General features: G+C 41.8%; 1 protein-coding gene and 1 long non-coding RNA gene across 4 annotated transcripts; one reads left to right on the forward strand and one right to left on the reverse strand.

Annotated features, from left to right (window-relative positions):
* Window position 1: 1 nt before the first annotated feature.
* On the reverse strand, window positions 2-22,739 carry LOC133169296 (uncharacterized protein KIAA1522 homolog). 2 transcript variants are annotated; one of them, XM_061301371.1, is made up of 8 exons: window positions 22,463-22,739; window positions 15,911-16,229; window positions 6,354-6,494; window positions 6,088-6,131; window positions 5,873-6,008; window positions 5,627-5,737; window positions 1,173-4,850; window positions 2-719 (listed from the first exon to the last, which is right to left on the reverse strand). In XM_061301371.1, exons 2-8 carry the CDS (start codon window positions 16,203-16,205, stop codon window positions 661-663), a joined length of 4,464 nt encoding a protein of 1,487 aa, XP_061157355.1. In that variant the 5' UTR covers window positions 16,206-16,229; window positions 22,463-22,739; the 3' UTR covers window positions 2-660. The 2 variants fall into 2 exon arrangements, with proteins under 2 accessions (XP_061157355.1, XP_061157353.1); XM_061301369.1 differs by lacking the exon at window positions 22,463-22,739 and adding an exon at window positions 20,907-21,065.
* On the forward strand, window positions 14,137-16,384 carry LOC133169327 (uncharacterized). 2 transcript variants are annotated; one of them, XR_009718399.1, is made up of 2 exons: window positions 14,137-14,858; window positions 15,828-16,384. It is a non-coding gene; the product is annotated as an uncharacterized LOC133169327 (long non-coding RNA). The 2 variants fall into 2 exon arrangements; XR_009718398.1 differs by having other exon boundaries at window positions 14,137-14,533.
* Window positions 22,740-23,251: the final 512 nt, after the last annotated feature.

Consider the following 23,251-nt stretch of genomic DNA (forward strand, 5'->3'; position numbering starts at 1 on the left):
ATGAAGTGTGTCCATAAATCTTTATTTTTTTTCCCTTTCATAAATGATTTATTTCATTAGTCTTTTAAAGTCTGAGGGGAAAGATTCAAAGCAGAATGATTCCACTATTTGAGACATAACAGCAGCAGAAATTGTGCTCTAAATAAGGACTATCCGTATTACTTGACAAGGATTATTAACTGACCCAGGACTACACAAAGGGCCATGAAAACAGAACACCTGAAATTAAAGGATAACCTTGTAAATTGTTGCGCAGAGAACAAATATAAGTGATTTATATTAGAGATTGACACAAGTTTGCAAAGAGGTCTGAGAAGACTCTTTTTGAACAAATAACTTATTTGTTATCTTAATGTGTTAGGAAACATCTTTGGTAAATTACAGAATTTATTGATATTAGCTGTATTTACAGAAATGCGCCCCCCTGAAGTCCCAATGTCAGAATTCTGACAAGCACTGATTCAGCAGGACACAAACAGTCAAGGGCAGCATATTTCAATGTTTTGCACCAGTAAAGCTCGAAACACCACGTGGCGCGGAAAACGTACTGTATCTACAAAACTGTTGAATGTGCACACAACCCACACCATTTGCATCAAAGTGGGTTCTTTTCCCCCATCTTAGTAATAAAAATCCATCTTGTCTTCAGTGTGAAAAGGTTCATGTCCCTCCTTCTTCAGCAATACCCGCCTCGGCACCATTTGATTTCTCTGCTGCATCTGAAGATGAGAACAGAAGTTGTTTTGTGTTTAAATTTTGGTCAATGTGCTGCTTTGGGCACTGTGACAGTCAGATATAAGTGTCTGATGCTGCCCCCACGTGGCCAAGGCGGGAACAACAGAAAGAGCAGCTTGATGGATATTCAATTGGTGCAGTGTGACAAAAATAGTATAATTCATTTTGATCCGTGTATGTTTTTATAAAGTGCAAAATTTGGAGTTATATTTTTCCTCATTAAATTGGATATCTCTATTTTTTTTAAGAGAAACAGTTGAGATACAAATGTTTTAAATTACAAGTAAGGTCAGGGAATAAAATAAACTCATATCTCAAGGCATCAATTTGCTCGTCGTAATTAATCCTTCTAAAATATTTGGCATTCACTATGGTTGCCGTATTCCAACTCGACTCACATAAATTCAGATACAAAAAAAAGAAGATAATTTTCTTACCCCCGATGCTGTCGGACTGTGCTGGCTGTCCCGCAGTCTGCTCTATTCCATCGCCGTTCTCTACATCAGTGGACTTTGTTTTGGGTTTCCTTGCAACCGGTGGCGGCATCTTGACATTCTTTGTCAACTCGACTTCCTTGACCATCTTGGTAGAAATGTTTTGGGCTTTCTGTAAGGGAGCCTTGGTGTCTAGCCCCACCCTCTTGTTCTTCGAGAAGATGAAGCTTGCCGTGCTGGTTGGAGACTGACAAAGATCTTTTGGGGATGTAGGTGACTGCAAGCTGAGGCGAAGTGCGGGGCTGTCTTTTGATCTGGCAGCTGTCCGCAGGCGGATGACTTCCTGGAGGTTCATGGAGGGGGGAGGAGAGGTGATTGTTGCCGGAGACTTGAGGGCTGCTGGTGATGGTGCAGGTGGAGGTGGAGCAACAACAACAGGCTCGGGCAGCGCTGGTACGGGGGTGATGTCAGCAGGTGGAGATGTGGACGTAGGCGAGGATAAGATCAGAGATCTTCTAATGGGCTTCTGTGGGGCCTCATTATTAGCTTGGGTGGATGGAACGAGGTTGTTGGGTTGTTGGATCGTCAAAACGTCTTGAGCTTGCTCCTGAGCTGCAGGAGGTTGGGGGCTGCTGTTAACAGACCGCAGCTTGACCATCTGAAGAAGAGAAGGGGTAACCACAGGGATGGGTTCCTCAAGAACATTATCAGAAGGAAGTTCAGGGCTTTTGTTTTCTGTACTTGCAGTGTTTGTCTGGTGCAAAAGCGAAACATCTTCAGCTTGAGCTTGCTCCTGAACTGGTGGAGGTTGGGGGCTGCTGTTAACAGACCGCAGCTTGACCATCTGAAGAAGGGAAGGGGTAACCACAGGGATGGGTTCCTCATGAACATTATCAGAAGGCAGTTCAGGGCTTTTGTTTTCTATGCTTTCTGTATTTGTTTGGTGCAAAAGAGTAGCAAGACCCTCAACAGGAAGAGGTGGCGGTGCAGGTGGAGATGACCGCGGTTCCTCAGGCCTCTCTGGTAAATTTGAAATGGCGGCCTCAGTGTTTGGGACTTCAATCGCAGTTGAAGGGAGAGGTTCTAAGTGTGGCGAAGGTGGAATACTTTGAGGGGGAGTAAGAATACCCTGACATGAAATCAGCTGACTTTGAGATTTAGATGAGATGCTCTCTTGTTGAAGGATGACCTCCGAGTCCGACTTCAGGGATTGACTCGGGGGTGGCGGTGGAATGCTATCTGGTGGATACAGTTTGGAAGACCGTGTTTCTTCTCCCTGTGAATTCTTTTCTTGAGAAGATATTCTAGGAGTCTCTTCAGAACATGGTGCTGGTTCTGGAGGCACGTGCGCTGGAGGATCTTCTTTGACAGTGACCAAAGGTGGAGGCACGTGTTTTGTTATCAGAGAAGGCAGTACTTGAACCGGTCGTGGGACAGACTCTGACGGAACTACTTCTGGGGGCGATGGAGAAACCTTTCGAATTATCGAAGAGACCTCTTGATGTGTAGAAGTAATGACTTCTGTCATTCTCAGAGGGGTGGCAGCTGGAATTGGTGGAGGCGGGGCTGCATACCCTGGTGGAGGGGGGATATTTAAGGGGGGTCCAGGTGGAACCACATGTGGTGCTACGGAATTTTGTGGTTCAAGCTCCTTGGTCACAATAATTGTCGGGGCAGGTACGGACCTCGTGGGAAGGAACCCCACGTCACTAACTAAAGGTGGAGGTGGAGGAGGGAAATCTACCTCATCAGGTACGCTGAGAACTTGTATTATTGGTGGAGGTGGTGGCGGCCAGGATGACTCCGGGGACGTCGGATTCTGTTTGCCGGGGGGCTCTGGGGGGAAGTGTGCAGGAGGAGGAGAAGGGGACGGGCTCGTGCGTGTTAATGAAATGCCATGTTTGATATCTACATTCGTATGATTGCCCACGCCGCTCCTCATAGCCAACCTTTCCTCCCTTTTCTCGACAGCTTTCACTAACATTCCATTCAATACGTCACTTACGCGTACCTTCTCGTCATTGGCTTCCACTTTGCTGTTTCCTTCTAAATCTACATTCTGAATCAGTCTTACATTGCTGATTTTGTGAACCTCGCTCACATTCAAAAGTGCACTTTCTTGAACCTTCTGCGTTCCTACCTCAGTTCCTTTCGTAGACTCCACAGATGGAATGGGATTTTTTAATTTTCTTTCTCCGCTCGAACTTTTCACAGAGCCCTCTGCGGACACAGTTGCAGAGGACCTCCTCCTGTCTTTCGGATTCTTTTTTATGATGGCATAGACGTTGTCTGGGGCTGGGGGTCCCAGAAGCAACTCAAAGGTGCGTTTGCTGTGAGCCCAAACTTCCGGAGGAGGGGCTGGAGGTGCATGGACTTTAGGGTGTGGAGGGATGTCAAAGAGTTTCCTCAAGGTCCTTACAGAGGGGCTGACAGTTTCACAATCTGTTTCTTCTGGTTGAGATTTTGAGTCCTTGGAGGATTTGGTGTTTTCAGTAGTTTCCAAAAGTGTGAGGGGCGATGGAGATGAGGCACCAGGAAATAACCTTTGAAGCTTCGCCAGAATTCCTCTTTTGTTTTTTGGTGAAGAACTGTAAGGCTGAAGTTGTGGGGATGTACAGTCTTGGCTGGAGTAGCCACTGGACGGGGAGGTTATTTTGCTTACTTTATTTTCCTGTGGTGGTTCCCACCTTTCTTGTGAAGAAGAAACTGTTTTGTCCAACTTGGCTGAGTCACCAGCCATTGGTGATTTTCCCATGCGAAATATGACCGAGCCGGTTGAGTCTTCTAGAGAGCTGGTGTCTCCGTTGTAGCCGGGGCTTTCGACGGTCCTGACAGGAGAAGTCTCGGGCTCATCAGTTCCCCCGCTTAAAGCTGAGCCACTTTGAAGAGAAGATTCCTTTGAAATGACCACTACCTCTGCTAAATCTCGTGACCGCCGTTTCATCTTGTTGTGCAGAGAATAGGAGCGGCTCGGCGGAGGCGGCGCCCGTTTGGATTTCATAACAGAGAGGCTGCGTGCAAAGGGCCCCTCCTGCTTAGCGCCACGTTCCTTATTGATGAGCTTGCCGTTGACAGTGATTTCGGTGGGATCTCGTGAAGTCTCCTTTCTAGAGATATTGCCGCTGGAGATAGTTGACGAATCCGACACCAAAGTCTCAGAAGACTCAGAGTGGCTCCAACCAGAAGCGTCTGACAGGTTGTAGGGGTTGTGACGGCAGGTTGAGCTGATTTTGGAGATTCTTGAGGTACGGGATGGGGAAGGGCTGGGCAGATAAAGGCTGCTCTTGCTGACAGTGCGGAGGCTGTTGCGGCTTTGGCCTCGGCTGATCTCCACCACCTCAATAGATGGCGGCAACACGGCATTGGGAATGATTTTGGACATGTAGGCAGCCTGAGGGGACATTGACATGACCGGGGAGGGCATCTCTTCTTGGCTGTTGGCAGTGGTCATCGAGGCAACGGCTAACGACCGAGGCCTCTGCCCATCCAATAAATCAGGACCCAGTCGGCGCAGCAAGGCCAGGTCATCCAAATGAGCAGAACAAATCCGTTCATCTTGGTCCTCGCTGATGACATTTTGATCGGATTCCGATCCTTCTGGATGCTCACTGTCACTCTTGTCATTGAAATGCTCACCCTGGTTCAACTTGAAAGACATCGCACGGCCAACTCTGTCCAAACCTGATGGAAGGAAAATTAATTAACATAATAACACACATTAAAACAAACAACGGCTTCTGATAACCAATACACAGTTGAATGTTTTTGGGAGTTATGTTGATTCGGGGTTCCTGCCTCACATACCGTATATTCCACACTATAAGGCGCACCGGATTATAAGGCGCACCTTCAATGAATGGCCCATTTTAAAACTTTGTCCATATATAAGGCGCACCAGATTATAAGGCGCACCTTCAATGAATGGCCCGTTTTAAAACTTTGTCCATATATAAGATTTATGCATTTGGCACGCGGGCTGGACTTTGGACACGCCTGCTGTAGTGGCTCAATATTGGTCCATATATAAGGCGCACCTGATTATAAAGTGCACTGTCTGCTTTTGAGAAAATTGGAGGTTTTTAGGTGCGCCTTATAGTGCGGAAAATACGGTACACTCTTCAAAGTCTGGAAAGTCTGGGAACACGTTGCCTCTCCCCTAGTCGTAAGAGCCTCGCTCTGCCCCGATCATCATGATAACGAAAGCCTTGCTGAACAGAGTGAGCTATGCATCATTTGCATGAGACATAACTACACCTCCATAAAGACGTGGGCGGACTGTACAGTAGGTGCTCTACCCATTTATCTTGTTTTGAATCAAAGTGGAAAATAACCCCGCCTTTAAATGTTTTGTACCTATGTGAATCATATCACGGTAACTGGTATATGAAATACGCTACAAATAAAGCTGCCTTGCCTCAAAATCAGATATGATTTTCCGTGATGAATTACGAACATACCAAGTTGTTGTTGAACATGCCGAGGGATGCTTCCCACAGTCTTCCTGTGTCGTCTTCGTGTCCGGCCTTTTTCTGACGGCTTCCCAGAATTTAAAGGCCTGAAAGTTGATCCTGTCCAAACAGAGAGGGGGCAAGAAAAGTCTCTTAAGTGTGCGCCTCACCAACTTTAAGTTTAAAATCAGCGCTGTTTTTTTTTTTTTTTTTTAAATTCCAGAAGTTGTAAATTGTAGTTTATTTTGCAGTTACCTTGCCTGGTGAGACCAGAACGGGAGGATCTGGTGGACACAGACGATCGCATAGAAGCTACAGAAGATGAGTCAGCTATGGTGCTGTCAGTCGTGAAGCCTCCACCTTCCCCATCTGTCTGGGCTGTCATTGTCGACTGACAGGGGATAACACAAAATCTTCAGAAACTAGATTTACCCTAGAAATTGTGAAATTTAGATTGCACTGTCGCTTACAGTTGTGCTTTCGTTATCTCGGAACTCCACTCCAGCATTGTTATCTGGAAAAAGAGTTACAGTTTTTGGAATAATAAGGCATCAGATTTATAAAGTGCTTTTCTAGATACTCAAAAATGCTTCACAGTGGATACATTTTTCATGCACTCACATATTCACACTCTGGTGGTTGCAAACTATGTAAAGAGGCGTGGCTCCGACCACTACCAAACATTCACCAGTGTGTCACCTTTTGAAGCAGAGTTACGGCATGCAGCACCTCTTACCTTCCTGTTGCATCATTTTCAAGCCTTCCAAGGCCTCAGTGTGAAGGTCCTCAAGGTACTTGGGCCTGCTGGCCTCGATGAAGACGTTCTCCTGGAGCAGCGGAGGAGGCGGGGTCTTTTCATCATGCAGATTTAGCACAGCTTGACAGAGAGAGAACAAGAAAGCGAGGGGTGATGGTTAGCATTGTTAATCTAACAGATTAGCTGCCCATATGGACCCCAAAGAGGAAATCATGTTGTTACTATTTAAACCCAAACAAGTAAATGTGATGAGCATACGACAGAAAGAAATGTCTGAGCCATTAAACCTTTGCTTCACACACAGGATTAAATTTTGCCTCTGACAAAGGTGGATTATCAAATCAAAAATCTACTTTCCTGCAATTAATGATGGGATTTACAAATTCTTCTGGACTAGATCTAATCTCATTAGCAGGGCTCGAAACTAACGATTGCCCGATTGCCCGGGGCAAGTAGCGATGGCAGACGGGCAAGTAGAATTTTTTCCTCACTTGCCCGAACTTGCCCTGCCATAATACCATGTTTTCAAGCTGTAAAAAGACGATTTTGTGCATAATTTCTCGCAACTTCTGCCGCTTCTGGTCCGACATTTTGTTTTCTAGGGAGCGGTTAGTTTCTCGTGTAAGTCTGGAATACATTGATAACGGCAAAGCGCTTCGTAATTAAATGCATGCTCTCTCACCCGTCCCTGGCTCTTCTGCGCCTGCGCACCAGCAGAGCTTGTTTCCGGTTGGCGGATACGAAGGCATATGAAGGCAAAACTTATAGTGTTGTCTTTTTTATTGCAAAAATGTGTCGGGCAAGTAAAAATCCACTCCAAAAAAATTCGGGCAAGTAAAATTTTGTTTCGGGCAAGTAAAATTTTCTCCAACTTGCCCGAGGGCAACTTGGGCAAAAAATAAGCTTCGAGCCCTGATTAGACAGTGAAAAAGGAATTCATTAAACTGTCACATGTATAAAAATCTATTTTTGCTCAGGTAATTCAGCAATGACATAAGAACCATGGATTCACTTCAGAAAAAAAAATCTGGTTTGAGATACAAATGACTTTCGGTCACATGTGAAGTTCAAACATAAAAACCCGAAGAACCACTTTGAATGGCTAATGAATGTGTTGCATTCTCATACTCGGATCACAGCTGCTTTCCATGCTACTGCACAGACACAGACACTTGCACAGTGATGTAATTTTGGTGAGACCTGCTAAGACACTTTTATGTCATGCTGACAGCCGCTCTACATTTAGCCACCTACTATCTTCAATTTGACCCACAGTCACTGTTAAGCCATGCTGGAATTAGCCTCACTTGCCACATGCTTAACTGTTAACTTCCAAAACTATTTTGTAACAGCATTCCACGAGGACTAGATATTTTTTATAAACAATGTACCGTGCTCTCCTGCCGCATGTAATACATCAGTTACCGGGTCAAAGTACAGAAATTGACAAGTGTCATCCACAGTGAAGCTCATTTTTATGAAGCAGTCCTGCTCTCGTCACATAAAGCAATCTTATTATTAAAAGGATAATAATCCATGTGTTGCCTTCACATACCTTTCTTGCTGACTGTAGGAAAGCAGTAGAAATTAAAACTGAGGTCATTAGTCAAAAGCACCACCATGACTTCTTTTAGAATCCAAATCAATGATCCAAAAGTGAAACAAGATGAATGAAATGTTTTAAACTAAAAAAAAAAAAAGAATCCACATTCACTGTAAACAGACAAAATGATTATCTGTGTTGTTATTGAAAAGTTGTTTTTGTCCATTCCATTCAAAGAGGAGAATGTCTCAACCGCCAATGGACAATCAGAGCTCAGGCGTTAATCCTGTGCAGCCTAATTCCTGCCTTCCCTCTAGCTGCCCATCTGATTGGTCAATGGGGATGAAACATTGCTCATACATGTAAACAAGGAAAGAAAACTTGTTTTCAGGGAGTTGTTGAACAACAGAAATTGAATGGAGTTCCCCCAATTTGAAACAATGTAATTGTAAAAACCTGAAGATTCCTCACGAGTTCTTATCCACAAGGGGGAGCATGTACACTGACGAAATGAATTCCTAAACCGAGATTAAAAACATGTTTCAAAAGAGGCTTGAAGCTCCACAGCACATGGTCACGCATGTGAAATTTGTTCCTGTAGTCTTGGGACAAATTTGTTTAAGATGTAATAATGTACACAGGCAGCAATAGGAAACCATTTTATTTGTGATCTACTCAGTAAAAACTCTGATAATGAGCTGACGGATTTCGTTTGTGACTTTATTCAGTTATTTTCTATTTACGTCTTCAGTAATGTATTGTAAACTTTCTGAACAGATGCAAAAAGTTCCCATGCTTGTCTAAAATAAAAAGCAGTTCATAGAAAAGCAGAATTAAATTGTACCTGATAAATAGGGAAACAAATAAACGAAGAAAATTAGCTGCATAGTGGCACATATAGAATATATAGAGTGAGTTGATATGGATACACAGTGAGACAAGCGTGTTTAGTTACCATGACTGAACACGCTTGACAGGACAGGCATGGGCGGGGTGCGACTGGCAGTTAATGAGGAGCTTCCTTAACTATCGCTGGTTACACTCAAATATGTGTGCATATTAATCACTGACCTCTTAAAAGCACCATCTGTCCGTGGTGGATTGACAGTATTACCAGGCTGGAAGTGATTATGAATCAAATCCGGGCTGATGTTTACATCTTGGATTTGAATAAACGTACTAAATCCATTGGACATGATCCTGTGTAACCAGTCTATTCAAATTCCAGAGATCAGCCTCCAGAAAGGCAAAAACATTGTGTGACAGATAATCTTCTTATGGGAATATGATTACATTCAAGAGACATACTGTTGATAATTATTCTCTTTCTATTTGGAAAAAGAAAACAGGGTTTCAAAATTATGTAAATAAATGTATTGATGGTCATAACATTAGGTATACTACATACTGTAGAAGGTTCCATATATTTATGATACGGGAGATTTTGACAGTGTAGCTAATGAAGTTTGTTTACATTAAATTTTAAAACTTTCCTTTTTATTAATAGTTAATGACAAAACCATCGTCCACTTGAACTTGGTCACAATAATACGGTAATTTAATACGGGTCATACTTGTTACACTACAAGGTCGATTTTATTCACCTGATGGTCTGCTGTATAAGAACTTTCATAGCTTTTTTCAATCAATTTGTTCAAATTATTGTTGACTTTGAAAAAAAATCTAATTGATCTTTACTACAAATCAGCCTGTCATATGAAAACATTTTTTAGACCTGCACAGTACTTACAATGACACCATAATGACTTGTTAAACCTACTGTTGGCAAGTGGTGATTACATTTGTTGCTGCTACACAGGGGATGTCTGACATTATACTATATGCACCACTAGAAAAGTTTGATGCAAATGAATACCAAAAAAGTAAAAAAAAAGTAGCATTTTGAGCTGTTTGTAAACATGATACGACTCTTTCAACAACTGCTTCATGCACATAGTCTCTATACCTCAAACACCCTGCCCTATAACCTTTCCCTTTCAGTTCTGAGACCTTTTAAATATTTTTGTGAACCAGAGACAACCCCCCCTGAGGCCTGAACACAACCACAGTGGCAAACATGAATGGCCCACTGACTGACTGTATTAATGATTAAAAGATCTGCACTCATGACATCAATAGCTACACCAGTGACATTCCATTAAAATCCAAAATAATCGTGACAGTACTCCTAAAATGTTACGGTTGCAAAAATAATTGGTTAGCTGATCAGAGCAAAATTGTTTGATGAGCAAAAACATTTGTAGAACAAATTAATATATTTAATAATCAACATCTCCATTGAGTATGATGCATTTTATCGTATTTTTTTTTATGGATTTATTCTATTTTTGAGGGTCCAAGAGTTATGTAAACACTTAAACCATCCATTAGATAAACAGTGTTGTCGAAAAGGTCTCTCAGGGCCATCCCCACACGAGGCCATTCAAACCGTGCCAGACTTGGCGGCCATTCCACCTCCCTTCTCCTGTCCTTCACTCCATGCACACAGTTTTTTTTAAGCATTCAGAATTCATCTCATTTTGCCATTGCACTATACAATCCAATTGGGAAAGGTGGCTGTTGCCTTATACGATGTGCACGCCATTGACCAAGCCTGTTGTGTCCTCTTACAGATGCTAAATTATTGTGTTTTATTATAAGTCAATCCTTTCACAGAAGTCATGTTCTAAAACTTAAGGACTTGATAGTATAATCAACCATCAGCAAGTAACCAGAGTCCAATAAAAACAGGAGAATGGAAACTATTTAAGCCTTCTAGTGTGTGTGTAAGTAGCTTTACAGACTCTTACTGTATGTTATTCAATGCAATAAAATGGGTGTGAAGTTAGAATGCTGTGTCTCGCTATAATGGAGTCGAGACATGTTTAAGTAAGACTGAGTCATTGGAATATCAGAAGAGTGTGAGATTATCGCAGTGGGTTCCTGACCTTGAGAGACTCCTGTGTGCTAGGAGTGGAAACAACCGGCACCTTTGTTTTACTGAAACCTTTTGTACTAGAGTGCCAAGTTATCATCCATCCGCTGGATTCCAACTCTTAAATCTTGTGTCTTAGTGTTCAAAAGCACTCTGCATTTATTGGTGAGTCACAAAACACACTTATCAGTCTTTGTGTGTACTTGCGACACCGCACCGTCATGCATTGTCCTTTATTGACAATAGTTACACTGTAGCATATTTTGCAAGTGAACCGTGTGTGATGTCATCAACAGAGGCCAGCCAGCTGTCTTTTTACAACAAACATTGGTAGACTGCAGTGAAAATATAATACAATAAAAGGAAGTAGGAAATTGTAACTGTTTGGGTGTGGTCACAACCCCATGCAAAATAAAAGGCCCATGAGTATCTGCAAAAGTTTGTTGCCATGCATAGGTATCATTTATTTTCAGGCCAGCTAAAGAACCTCTCATTACATCATCAAGCGTCATCACAGGACACGTTGCGAACCAACTTGTCTTTTTGAGACTGACTTGAACCTTGTACTCAAAAGGACAACTCCTCCCTGAAGCCAGTGCTAAAAATGTTTTCAATCACTTTCCATAATGAAAGAAGTGCGCAAAACCGGTTTGTCCTTATCGTTATTGCATCATCGTCAACAATGACAAGGTAGTTTGGGAACCACACACAATCTGCTGAACAGTAAGCGTAATAATAGTTGTTTATGATGGGGAAAGCGTCACGTTGGAACAGATCATTAGCGTTATTTGTTTAGCACATGCCTGTCATTTTATTGGAGCTTTGGGAAATTGTCCTACATAAATTCTGCCTAGCAACAAATGATCGTAAAAACGTGTGACTGGGAAAAAAAAAAACATCTGAGCAATTTTGTTGATATATATTGCACCTAAACTGTATTATTTTTGGCGATGCTTAAGTTTAATTCATCATGCAAAAAGTTTTTTGTTGGTGTTTTTCTACTGTTGTCTGTGCTGTGTTGACTGACACAAAGGTTTCACCCGAAACTTCATTTGGCAATCAAAACAGAAAACTTGCGTACCAACTTACTCCTTGGTGGTTAAAAGGTAACACATTTGAAAGATGACATCATTTTATATTTTCTGCTGCACAAATGCCTCTTCTTTCACTTCCCCAAATAAAGTCAGTATGATTCATTTCCTTGCCCGCCATCTCTCAGCTTAAAATGCCGCTATTTTTACACAAAGCTGACATTGGAACTGAACAACCCGTATTTGGGACGGTAGCAACGACAGCACACCTTTGCACAACCTGGGCATCAATGGAAATCCACCCAATCGCACAAAGGCTCCTCAAATCCTCCCTCCTCGGACAAATAGTTTTGGAAAGGTCAGGCATGTGAGGAATCTTACAATGAGCCTTTTGGAGAAAGCAGGTGACCTGCTTATATCTGAGAAGGAGTGTATAACCGCAGCTATCGTCCACTGACCTCACTCGAACCGTGCTTGGGCCTAAATGATATTTAAACATAGCTTATATCAATTTGACTAGTGGGAGTGCTTTAATGTGTACTCAGAATCAGTACACTTCCCCATCTTTGACACACTTAGAGAAGAAAAACTTGTTTGCTCAACATGGTTCATGCACATATATTATAGTTGCTCTAAGAAAAATGCTCGTGTGTACATATATATAATTAATGCGCTGACGGAAACAAACACAATTAAAAATGAATCTCTTTCAAAAAAGTCAACAGCACACTCCATGTGCAGCGTACAATTATATAATTCATGCAATTGCTCCTCTTATTAATAGAACCTTGGACACCTCACCTGCCACCTTGCACAAAATAAATCAACTGAGCAACTAGATCTAGAAGTGCTTATTTTTCTAAATACATTGTTGGTTACCAAGGAAGACGATGCAGAATGACACTAAAAGATTCAAAAGGTCAGAGGTTATCACTTCAATCCATCCACTGTGCTGTTCAAATTCCATCTGCCTTGTTTAAAGAAAAAAAACATTCCTAAACGAGGTGAAGGGTCAGACTAACTTTACCATCTCAATCAGGGGTCACAAACGCGTGTGGCACGACAAGCTGCCAGAAGCACAACATGGAGGGTTACTTGTTTGACTTAACCTTTCTAAATAAGTTGATACATTTATGTAATTGTATTGTTATAGTATACAGAAAATATGTCATTTAAAAGACAAACTTTTATAATGAACCAAGTGAGGTCCTTGGTTTTACACTTTGCAGTTGCAATTGTAACATTCAGGTTGTAATCAGCACAATTCTTGGATATTGCTATAGTCGCCACATTGTGATCCTTGGTGGGTGCCAGTTTCTCAAAGAGGAGGAATGGTGAGGTCAGGAAAAACAAAACCTCTTGTTCCTCCGTCAATGTAACAGTGCATGGCATAGCTTTTTTAATGAACTGGCCGTGTGCCAGGCATTGAGTGACCAGGAGGCCCCTTTCTGGCATCAGTACTCATCATCATCATAGTGGAGGGATCTAATTCTCTGAGTCAGTGTGTTTCACTCTAACGGGTCCTGCACCTGAAATGTGTTACTTACAGAAAACACAGGGAGTTTGCATTGCTTGTTGCCAATAGCAACCATTTGTATACAAACTGTTCATTATCTAAGGGTTGTAGAACTCCACAGAGGCGTCACGGTGCAATGATCATAAATGAAACCGTAATTATGATGATGATGATGACTATTATTATTATTGATTACTGTAGTAATTATACTATATTATTAATATTATATAAATATTAATATTATAATATTTCTCAATGTTGTATGTGGAAATTGTGCAGACACAGAAATAAACATGGCCCTGCTTACGTGTTAACGTACAAGCTGTCTTTGCAAAACGATATCTTCTTATCAGCGGCTTAGTTTACTTTCTCTTACAAAACTCTCAGCTTTTTGTTGCAGTAGCAATGAACCGCATGGGGCACTATGAACTGCAAAAGTTGCGCAACAAATGTCTCCACGCATCAGACACTTCATTAGGTACACATAAACTAAAAGGAACTAATGTGACAGCTCTATCAGCAACCTTTTTACAAAGATAACCCGCCTGAGAAAAGAAAACAACGAGCCGTGTCGTCTAGGTTTCCGTTATGGATTCAAATAGTTATGTCTGGACATGTGTTCTGATTTAACAGTTGTGGAAGTGAAACATCTGTGTGAGCTGACATTATTTTGGGCTCTGCGGAAATCCCCTGACACCTACCCTACTAGGTTTTGGGTTCACACTTTGAGAAGTAGCAGTGAGCATAATAGACGGACTGGACTCTCTCTCGTCTGGAATGTAATCATCCAAAACAATAAGAGTGCTTGCTGCCAGAACAACAAGGACAAAAAAAAAAAAGAACAAACAGTCCAAAGCAAGCATTACTTTTGTGTTTTTTTTTGCAAAAGCCGCCTCATTTGCAAAAAGCACTGCTCGTGTGCCTGATGTTTCCTTTTTGATTGTACCTGTGACAAAGACATTTGAGTAATGACCATGTTAAATTTAGCATAGACGAAAGTATGCCATTTTCCAGTTGACAAAACGGAATGCACAGACTATGAAAAGAAAACTGGTTTGGGGTTGTGGAGCTGGCATGTGCAAGCTCAAACAAGAACTTCTGCACACACCTCTGGGAAAAGTCACTTTTTTGCAGGTGAGTGTGAATCTTTTTTTCCTTTTTTTGATGTTTAAAGTCTGTGTTTTTAGACCGCCTTCATACGGGAGTGTGAGTGTACCCTCACGTCTGAAAAAGCCCTGATTCACAGAGTCTTTGAGCAACACTTGGCGGTGTAACACGAGGACCAGGTAAGGCGGTGATTGTATCACAGAATGGGATAGAGCAAAGAAAGCAAACCTAAAGGTTAGCAGGTGAGCAGGAAGCTAGTCTGCTCAAACAGCACTTTAGTGAACAAACATGTATGCCTGGGGCGGAGGAGCGAGTCATTTCACTGGTTCGCATCAACCTAGAAAATGTTGTGGTAAGACATTTGTGTTATTTTGTATCAATACAACATTTGAAATCAAGTTATATTTGTGCATAAACACCGTTTCCTTATTTGACGCAATACAAAGATATTCAAAAGTAACTGGTGATGATTTCCCATCATTGGCACAGGCAGCTATTGAATTTTGCATGACCGAGGTACATAACCGGAACATGAACAAATCATCAGCCCAATTTGAAAGGTGTGAAGGAGAACTTGCAAATGTATATTTTATCCTTGAGCTTGAATTTGAAACTTAAAAACAACAGAAAAATGGCTGACTACAATCGAATGGTTATTGGACAACTGTCAAGGGTGTATTTGCAGAGTTTTGCTTTTTCTGTGGTTTGCTGTTGAAGGAAAAGCCTCAACAAGGGGATATAAAAAGAAAAAGAAAAGTAGAATATACTCCAGTTACATGGAGGAATTTATTATTGTCAACAGACAGTTGGTATCCTTTTTGTTACTGTAGTGCGCCGATGTCAAACCCAAGGCCCAGGGGCCAGTTGCGTATCATTTTATTTGGCCCGTAAAAAAATATCATTCATGTCAAGTGTCAACTTTCATGACTTGTGCTAAAATCGGTACCAACATTTTAAATTGTCATAGATAATAAATAATGTTGAGTTTTTTTTTTTTGGTTACCGTTATTGCAGTAAATGGATCAACAATTCAGCAAATGACTATTCCTGACTTTGGATTTCGAAGATCTATCAATTTGTTGTGTATTATGCAATAATATGATGAAACATTTGGGGAAAATCCGGCGGAAGTCGTAACCCCAATGTGGGCCGCGACAAAAATGAGTTTGATGCCCGAGTGACTTAAATGACTCGCGTGAAACTGATCTGCAAAATGAATTACATGACACCATTGTCATCTTGTATTGTTTGTATATGCAAAAAGTCAGCTAGTGTCTCAGAACAAATTGTATTCTACTTTGTTTACTTTATTTTGTTACAGCAAAAGTCAAATGCATGAAGAAGAGGCCAAACCTTGCAGCTGTAGCAAAAGAAGAAAACTACAGGGTCGCGAGGGCTTCTTACCATGACTGTTTCCTTGTGTCGGAGTCGGTCTTCCTGACTTGTGTCGTCCCTTGTTCCCACTGTGATGTGAAGCCACGTGTCCATCCAAAGCCAAGTCCAACGCGGGGCCGAGACCTGGGTTCTGTCCATTAGAGCCGAGATCCTTCCTTTTTTTGCCCTTCAGCCAGCCCAAGGCCCGGCCCAGGGAGTGACTGCGCTTTTTCCTCCCCTTTTTATGATGCTTCTCTTGGGCGAAGATCTCAACCACATCGTGGGGAATCAGCTCCCCAAAGCCCAGCGAGTCGCGGTTGGACATCCCACCACTTGCTGGATTTGAGCCCTGGAACGGACACACACACAAAAATAATAGGTTTGTTAACAATGCTCGTGTTATTCCTCAGTGTCTGGTTGGTAGGTTTTAAAGATTCACTGGATACGCGACAAAAGTAGAGTGACATTGACGGATTATCAGCGATAAACAAGTTTGAAACCTCAGGTCCATTTGTGTGCCTGTGTGTGTTTGTGCTACTTTGTGGGCACGACTCACTGAGGCGGCCACATGGCAGCCAAACGTGGTCCCCTGTCCAGCCTCTAAACCAAACTTCACAGTTTTGCAAAGAAAGACCTGGCACCGCTCCCTTCATTCCTCAACATGGAGTCATAACTCACAAAGCCGCACCCCACAGCGCACACACAGCGCACACTACTACACACAGCCAAGCTTAAAGCAGGAAAATAAACAATCCCTGTTGTCCATCAACGTTCATATCAGGGACGTTTCCATGTTATTTAAAATCACCTCGGCCGTTTCATCTTTGGCCATGATCTCATCATCCTCCTTCATCCTCCTTCATCCTCCTCCACTTCACCTGGATTTAACTACTACTCCCTCCTGGGACTCTGCAGCATTTACTGGGCGTCTTCCAGCCGCATACTTTATTGGATATTTATCTACCGCTCACAGGATAAAAGTAAGAATGTGCTTCCACAATGACAGCAGTAAGATCAAGCAAATAAGCGAGGAAGTAAAAACCTGACAAAAGTTGGGTAAGAAAGAATCATACATCTTGGCTTGATTTGTCAAGATCAGTTGCTCAATGTTGTTGGCTCATGCTATGCAGTTAAGCATGCTAACCAGCCCCCCCCCCCCTCGAAACAAATTTCAATATAATGGGGGTGCGGTGGGGGGCATACTTGTGTCCTTCAGCGTGAATCACACTGAAAGAAAACATTTCCAAATAAACCCCGGTTGTCAAAGCAGACATGCAGAATAAACAGAAGAACCCATTTGGATGCAACATGAGGAACATTTTGGGCAAATTAACATTTTAGCAATCACATCTTGCCAAAAGTCAGTGAGGGAAATTCATGGGAACTAGAAAATATGCCTCTAAATGCCATAAAAGTTAAATGTGGGTCTGGCCTCTCGGTAAAAGGGTGATCCACATAAAATATGCACACAGCAATGCTTAGGTTGTTTGGGGGTTGCCTTAGTTTCACATGGCCGAGTTCAACTTGTCCGGAGCATTTCGAGTTTGAGTGAGTCATCGAGAGAAAGGCCTTTAAAAAGGCAATGCATACATCTTGATAAGACAAAATTACCAGGTCAACCTTGCTTCGCTGATCCCTGTGTTTCTGCGGCTTTGAATTACAGTCATTTAGCTATGACGAAAACCTGTCCATGTGTATTGGAAGAAAAAAGTCAGACGCCTCTCTATGGAGACAGGGGCTGGTTCCTTTATTTACAGCCCAGGGGCCGATGTGAGCACCACAAACTCCCTGATTATTTGCTCCAAAGAGGAACCAGAGAAGTTCCTCTGTAGTAGGATGTGGCGAAAAGACCACCCAGTGACTTAGCCAGCAGTCCGCTCTCAAGGACTTGACTCATGATATTTCCACGGTTACACTTAAAAGCCTCCCAAGTATTAGTCTTGCAAACCCATTTAAAAAAAGAAACACGCACTAAGAATAAAACTGTCAAACCCACAAAATTGATAGGATCCTTTTATTGTACACTTAGCGGAGAGGTTTACATAAGCAAGCCGGACAAAATGTTAAAAATCCTAACAGTGTTCACTGTCGAGAGGATCTTTTACAAGAAACTCCTGCATTGTAACACGTATATCCCATTTTGTCGTGAAAACGTATTCATGCATCATACTGCATCCCTCCCTCATACAAGACAAACACAACCTGTGTTTTTTCTAGTCATGCTAAGTCATGTGTTTTAATGTACTGTTTACTTATCCTTCATGATGGACGTTAGACTATCACTCTGGATAGGAGACACAGTGCGGACCCTGAAACAATGCAGTGGCAGTATACAGAACATCTAAAAAAGTTGACGCACCCCATTCAAATGCCAGGTATTTGTAAAGTTACAAAAATAAGATGAATAATTCAAAATTAACATTATGTGTACAACTCAATTGGAAATTATTTTTTTTTCAAGAGGGGAAACAAGTGAGACCGTGGTTGCATAAGTGTGCATCCTCTGGTGGGAGGTTTGATGAGCGAGGAAGTTGCAAAAAGAGAGATTTGGGGAATCATTGCCTTTCTATACCAAATTCGTTTTAGGTGTGGGCCCATGAACGCAAAATTAATTAATAAAGTTGTACTATAGGTTAAAGGTCACATTAGTGTTGAAAAACGTTTTGAATCTGTTTATTTTTGTTACAGTTTTCTATCCTGGCATTTGTTTTATATTGACTATACAGCTTGTTAGTCAAAATGTGTGTGAAGGGTAAACTTTAGATAGACTTCTTCTGAATTCCTCTTTTTGAAGTAGCACTCTACAACTCAGACTCATACCCAAAATCCGCGTTCCATAATCGTGTTGGCAGCAGCGAAAGATTAGATTTGAAACATCCGGGTTAGCATCAGGGTTAGGCTTCTAACAGCAACAGTGAGAGTGAAAAGATAAATCTCTCACTGAACTTTGGTAAACGTGAATAATGCAAGGTCCATTTTGGGAGTGGGGATAGCAGACTGATTTGTGTGGATGAACCATTGCCAAGAGTGCATGGCAGAACATAGCGGCAGCCACCTTTGTTTGGACTAGAACAAGCTCAGTTTAACCATGAGAACGTTCACATCTACATGCTGTGGTGCCTCACATGGTCCTGCATAGCAGTCTGTGATCAGCTGGGTATGGTTAGACGGTGTCTGTAAGCGGGAAATAACACATTAAAAAGCACAATAGTGTCCTTAAATAATAGTTAGTTTTGGATTGTTTCCAGTCTCCTTTCACCACCCTTGCAGATGTTTAACTTTGCTTTGAATACAATCGTTGTGAGGATTCAACTTCACGTGGATATATATATATACACACTGTGAAAACACTTATTGGATGACAAATACATCAATAGTGTGCAATTTGGAGAGTTTCAATTATGCCCATCAATAATCTATACAGGTGGACGCCTGCTTATTATATCTGTCTCACAGTTCAGAGGTCGTGAAGTTTATATCTGGGGTTCACTTTCATGTTTACGGAGTGGACATTTGTTGTTGATTGACCGTCAGTCAGCAAATTACATTTACTGATGATGTTATATTATGTGAATATTGTTTCTTTCTAACTAAAGATATTTATTTTTGTGAAGTCTGTTCAAGTTCAGGGTTTTTCACAACATGGAAGAATATGCAACAACTTGGATAGCTGACACTTATGATTATGGAATCACATCATTTTTGTCATTTTAACAGGATGATACGGTACTTGGTTGAACACTATATATAGATTTTAAGACCAAAAAAAAAAAACATTGCAAATCTAGGCATAGATTCTTACCAGACTGCTTAGAACGTAGATTCTTGGTGGCCAGATTTATCAACGTAAAGTGGCCCGCGTGCCATATATTGCCCACCGATGGTCTAAACTATGGCTTGTTGGTTTTACACCAAAATACAAGAGCTACTTATCAGTTATCAGTAGATATAGTTGAAGAATTAACTAAGATGTCAAATGATAGGAGAACTTTTGAATTTCCAGGCTCCCGCAAATTGATTCCAGACAACGTCATATGATGTCACTTTTGTCTCAAGCAAAGGGGATAAAGTATCAGGCAGAGAGAATGCAGTCTTCAATACAATGATATACTGTAAATAAAGCATAAAAAGGCGACCAAAGTGAGCTGAGTAAGTTTTGTCGTGCCATGAGTCCACTGTAGCCTTGCAGCAGCATGTCTGCTACGAGAACAGGCTGCATTCCTAAGAGATTGATAATTACCCACTGAGGAACACTTACATCCAAATTTGCTTTGCACCCTCCCACCATCTCTGTCTGACTGGCCCCCTCCCTTCTCCCTTTCACCACCTGACTGTATCCTCAACTTCGACATCCCTTCATACACTTGAGCACGACGGAACAAGTCAATGGATAGAGTGGAGGCCTGAGTCATTTGAAGAAAACTAACATGAACTGTAACATATTTTCTTTGTGATCAAAAATGATTCATTTCAATTATGTTGGATTTTGCCTCACAATTACTGTTACTGAAATGAAACAGTGCAATTTGAAAAACTGCAATGTCAAATCGAAATGGATAAACTGTTCAGTCCCACGTCACTCACAGCAAAATACAAGATTAGAATCATTTACAGAGAATTGACAATCGGGCCTTTCCTGCTCTTCTTGAAAATTGCTCAAATTCATCATTGTTGTTGGTGCATACGCATGTATTGTACGACACCCTCTCAAAACTAAATTGAGCCAGTCTATCAGTCGAATGAAGACTAATATAATTAATATAGTTATAAAATATGGTAGTAAGTAAAACTAGCCATGTTTGTGCATGCCAAATATTGTTAGTGATAAGAAGCTCCTGCTGAGTTACTCATCAGCTAAGCCTATTGATCAACATTGTCACTCATCAGTCTTGAGTTTTCTCCTCGGCTCACTCACACTTAATCTACATACAAACACATGCTCACATGTCTACCTTCTGTAACTAACAGCTTGTAGTTCTTCTAAACACCTCCAAACCCAAGTCAAAGAGAAATAAAAGAGCTTCACCTCAGCAGGAACCATGTCTCTGTCTTCTTCTGTCTTCAGAAGTGTTACCGTCTTCTCTCGCACTTATTACTGAATATCTCCCTTTCAAGCAGACGCATCTGCTGTGCCTGAGGTGATTGCATAATTCACCTGTAATCTCCATGGGTACGTACATACATGCCCCGGCATGGCAGGCTGGCGAAGAAGGAGCACCAGTATGCGACACACCCTTTCTAAACAAATGGCTCAGCCTCTGCCTCACCTATAGCGTAAAGTACACCAACTAAAAAGACTTTTCCTTCCAGTGTGACCTGATATGTTGGTACTAATAGTTCTTTTTTGTTCTGTTTTGGTTTGGCGTAAGGATAAGGCTTTTATGCTAATAAAACAGTGTGTTCCCAATAATGTGAACAGAAAATACTAAATTAGCTATCAAAATAAAAAAAGGCTTCAAGCTTGTCACAATCACTCACACAATGTATTCAACACAAATCATTTTTGTTGGCAACAACGTTCTTTAAATACAATTTATGGTGGGGAATACAGTGATCCCTCGCTACTTCGCGTTTCGTTTATCGCGGCTTCACTACATCGCGGATTTTTTTTCCAAATTGAAAAACTTAAATTTAAATTAAATTTAAAAGTCAAAATAAAACTTCTAAATTAAGGAAACGTGTTTAATCTTTGGGACAATGTAGTATTGCTCCAAATGTTCGTTTACGTTCCTTTAGAAGTCCGTTTTTGCGTGTTAGCACAATCGCGAATTATCATCTTTCCGCTGACTCGTTAGCCTGCCCAGTACTTCTTGTTGGTGACCGTACTTCGCGGATTTCACCTATCGCGGGTGGTTTTTGGAACCAATTATCCGCGATAAACGAGGGGTTACTGTAACCTCCTTTTCCCAGTTGTCATCATGAAAGCTCCATGATTCATGTTCATCCGTATTACTGCTGCCCCTGTTGTTGCTCGTTTACATTGCTTTAACGATGTAGGTGCGTCTCAAAAGTTGACAAAAGTAAGACAGGTGTATGATGACTAGTAAGGAGTAGAAATGATAACATTTTTGTTTTTTTAAACGTGGGCAACAAAATAAAAAAAAATAAGTGGAGCTACCTGAAAAATCTATTTCTACACAGTAAGTATTTGTACTTCGTTACTTCGCAACGCTGACACACGCACGTCACTGAATGGATCAAGCCAAGTGTGTGAGCTCCACGCGGTCAGGCCGAGCCAGTGATGAGAAACAACACAATAGTCTTCATTGTCATGAGCTCCGCGGTTGAGAGAAGCGAGACAGGTCTTAAATTACCTATACTTGGTATCCCTCAAGGCCAAGCTGAGCAAATGTCCCACACCTACTTTTTTTCCCCATACTTGCCTCGACTTAACCTGAATCAATTTATCACATTACACTTTGGGACTCGAGCGTCACCATCTGAGCGAACAGGGTAAAATCGATTGAAAAAGGGATTTAATTCATTTTTGGTGAATTTGATTTTTAAATTGGTGTATTAGTTCCATTGCAATGTGGCGCAGCGAAATTGAAATTCTAAATGTGACCCAAAGAAAATGCTTACCTTGTTAAACTTTGATGATTCGGATGGTTTGATGTCCCTTCAACCCGTCTCCATTTGCAGCCTTTCTTTCCACTTTGAGTCCAAAACTTTTCAGCGACCCGAGCATGCAAACTTCAGGTGAGACATTTCCGCAAAAGGCATTGAAGAGTCTGGAAGGCTACACTGCATTCGAGCGTCGACGCGCTTGGTTGGGAGGTCAGCTCAAGTTTTTGTATCCCAGCTGTCAGCCGTCTGATGACGCCCCACCGGGCCGCGGAGTGAAAATGGCTAAAAGAGGTGGCGCTCGGGTGAACATGTATCGGCCCACCTGGAGAAGGCTGGCTGGGTTTCGCTCAGGTGTAGATACAGCCCTGCTTTGCCGTCTGTATAAGGACGACATCTAGAGGTCAATAGGGAGAAATACACAAACCATCGCTAACTCGAAGTAGGTAAAAACGCCACAGACGTAATCATAAAAACAACTTACACGTAACGTAACACAAATTATGAAAATGACCCACTTTGTTGAAAGGTCATGCAGATATATACATACACAGTATGGCAGTCTGCAAGTGGCACTGACACCAATTTCTGATCCCCCGTGGGGGTTAGACGGACTTCAGCCTAACCCAGGGATAGGGTTACCACACTGACTCCAGTTGTTATTAATACGCTCCAAGTGGGCCTCTGTTTTGCTAGCGACATCAAGACAGCCGGGAGATTCTTTAAACCACCAACAAATTCAACCTACCATCTCTTGAAACTGCCATCTTCAAACTGCGTAAGTATCGGTTGAGGATAAAATGACCA

This window comes from Syngnathus typhle, linkage group LG16 (genome assembly GCF_033458585.1).
Source record: "Syngnathus typhle isolate RoL2023-S1 ecotype Sweden linkage group LG16, RoL_Styp_1.0, whole genome shotgun sequence".
Classification (NCBI taxonomy): domain Eukaryota; kingdom Metazoa; phylum Chordata; class Actinopteri; order Syngnathiformes; family Syngnathidae; genus Syngnathus; species Syngnathus typhle.